We start from the raw sequence: 1638 nt of genomic DNA, 5'->3' as shown, positions 1-1638 counted from the left end.
TATCATCTTTGTGTGTCTCTTTGGCTCTGCAGCAGGATGAAGCTTTTCCTGGGCATCCTCTTGTGCTCCCTGGTCCTGGGCGTCAGCAGCCAAAGGTGGTTAGACTTCCTCAGGGAAGCTGGTCAAGGTAAGGCCCAAAGCATGGGGGTCAGGGGGAGGCCGCACCTGGCCTCCCTCCAGGATTCCCCAGAGCAGAGGCCACATCCACACAGGGCAAAGGCCGCAAGTGGCACGCGAAGAAGCATGGTTTTCAAGATAGCAGTTTCCCAGGCTTTCTATTTATTTATTTTTTAACTGAACTATATCTGACATATAACATCATATATATTTAAGGTGTATGTCATGTTAATTTGATGCATTCATATATTCAATCTGATTGCCATTGTAGCTATAAGTAGCACCTCTATCATGTTACATAATTTCCCTTTCCTTTTAGTCATTGAAATACTTAAGTTCTAGGCTATAGTACGTTTGAAAATTATGATACAATATTGTTTGGTGCTCATTATACTGTGCCTTAGGTCTCTAGGGCTTACTTACTACGTGTGGCTTTTCCCCTTAAACCACAGGTGTCCTATCCTTCCACCCCTGGCTTTTCTGGGCGGCAGCGCACTCTTCCATGGGGATCCCCAGGCTGGAGGTCACATAAAGTTTGGGCCTCAACTAGCAGCAGGAGCAGGAAGAGATAGATGTGGGGTCCAGGGTGCCTGCTCCCTTCTCACAAGTGGGACTCGAGTGCCGCCTAGTGGGAAGTCAGGGACAGCTCATGGCTGGGTCTCAGGCAGCCAGGAAGAGGTGTCTCAAACTTGTGCACTTAGTCATCCCATCCAAGATTAACGGAGCTTGGCCCGTGCTAGGCACTGTTCTAAGAGCTTTACGTGGATGAATGAACTGGTTTTCATCCTCAGGTTTTAATCTGTAATCCTGCGATGTAGGCACCATCATCCCTTAACAGAGAACCCGAGGCACAAAGAGTTAAAGAGTCTGACAAAGTCCTCAAGCAGAGCAGGGTTTACCCCAGTGGTGGAGCTCCCCAGACTTTGCTAGGACAGGACTATCCTGCCTCCCAGAGCAGAGAGCGCATGGCCCACTGAGGGGTTTGGGAACACATAACCCTCTTGTTTATCTGAGTAAATGGCAGATAGTCAGGCTGTGGGAGAGGCGGAAGGCCACTCTGCAGAGCTCCTCTCCCCGCAATAAAAGGCACAAGGATTCCGTGATGGTGGTTCTGCGGGCCTGAGACCTGGCTGGGCAGGAGAGCAAGAGACATGCGCCTCAGTAGTCAGACTCAGCGGCAAGATTTGTGTATTTCACAAAATCATTTCTTTTTCTTTTTCTTTTTCTGTGAGAGTCACTGATTACTGTTTTAAGAGTTTGCTGTCAATCCTTTCTAAATTCTCACAGGCATCACTACAAATGTGTTTCCATTTTTAGGTCAAGGTTTTTCAAAGGGTTGTTCTAGGACTGTGTGCATGAGAATCGCCTGGGGTTTGGGGTGCTTTGTGAAGTGCAGATGCCGGGTGCACACACCCCCCTCTGCTGAATCATCATTTCGGGGCTGAGCCTGAAATCTGGCCTTTACCAAGCACCCCAGTGGCTTTTTGTGCCCACTCCAGCTTGGGAACCACTGCCTCCAGT

At 48.9% G+C, this 1638-nt stretch overlaps 1 protein-coding gene across 1 annotated transcript in view; it reads left to right on the top strand.

Annotated features, from left to right (window-relative positions):
* Nucleotides 1-7: 7 nt before the first annotated feature.
* LOC116629794 (serum amyloid A-2 protein-like) overlaps nt 8-1638 on the top strand; it is a gene marked incomplete at its 3' end in the record, with an annotated part of 2504 nt that continues 873 nt past the window's right edge. The window contains exon 1 of the mRNA XM_032400007.1: nt 8-127. Within this exon, the coding sequence (XP_032255898.1) occupies nt 37-127 (91 nt within the window). The remainder of the gene's footprint in view (nt 128-1638) is intronic.

This window comes from Phoca vitulina, unplaced genomic scaffold, assembly GCF_004348235.1.
Source record: "Phoca vitulina isolate PV1807 unplaced genomic scaffold, GSC_HSeal_1.0 scaffold3356, whole genome shotgun sequence".
Taxonomy (NCBI): Eukaryota; Metazoa; Chordata; class Mammalia; order Carnivora; family Phocidae; genus Phoca; species Phoca vitulina.
Note: the sequence above shows the minus strand (reverse complement) of the source record. Positions and strands in the feature narration are given on the sequence as shown.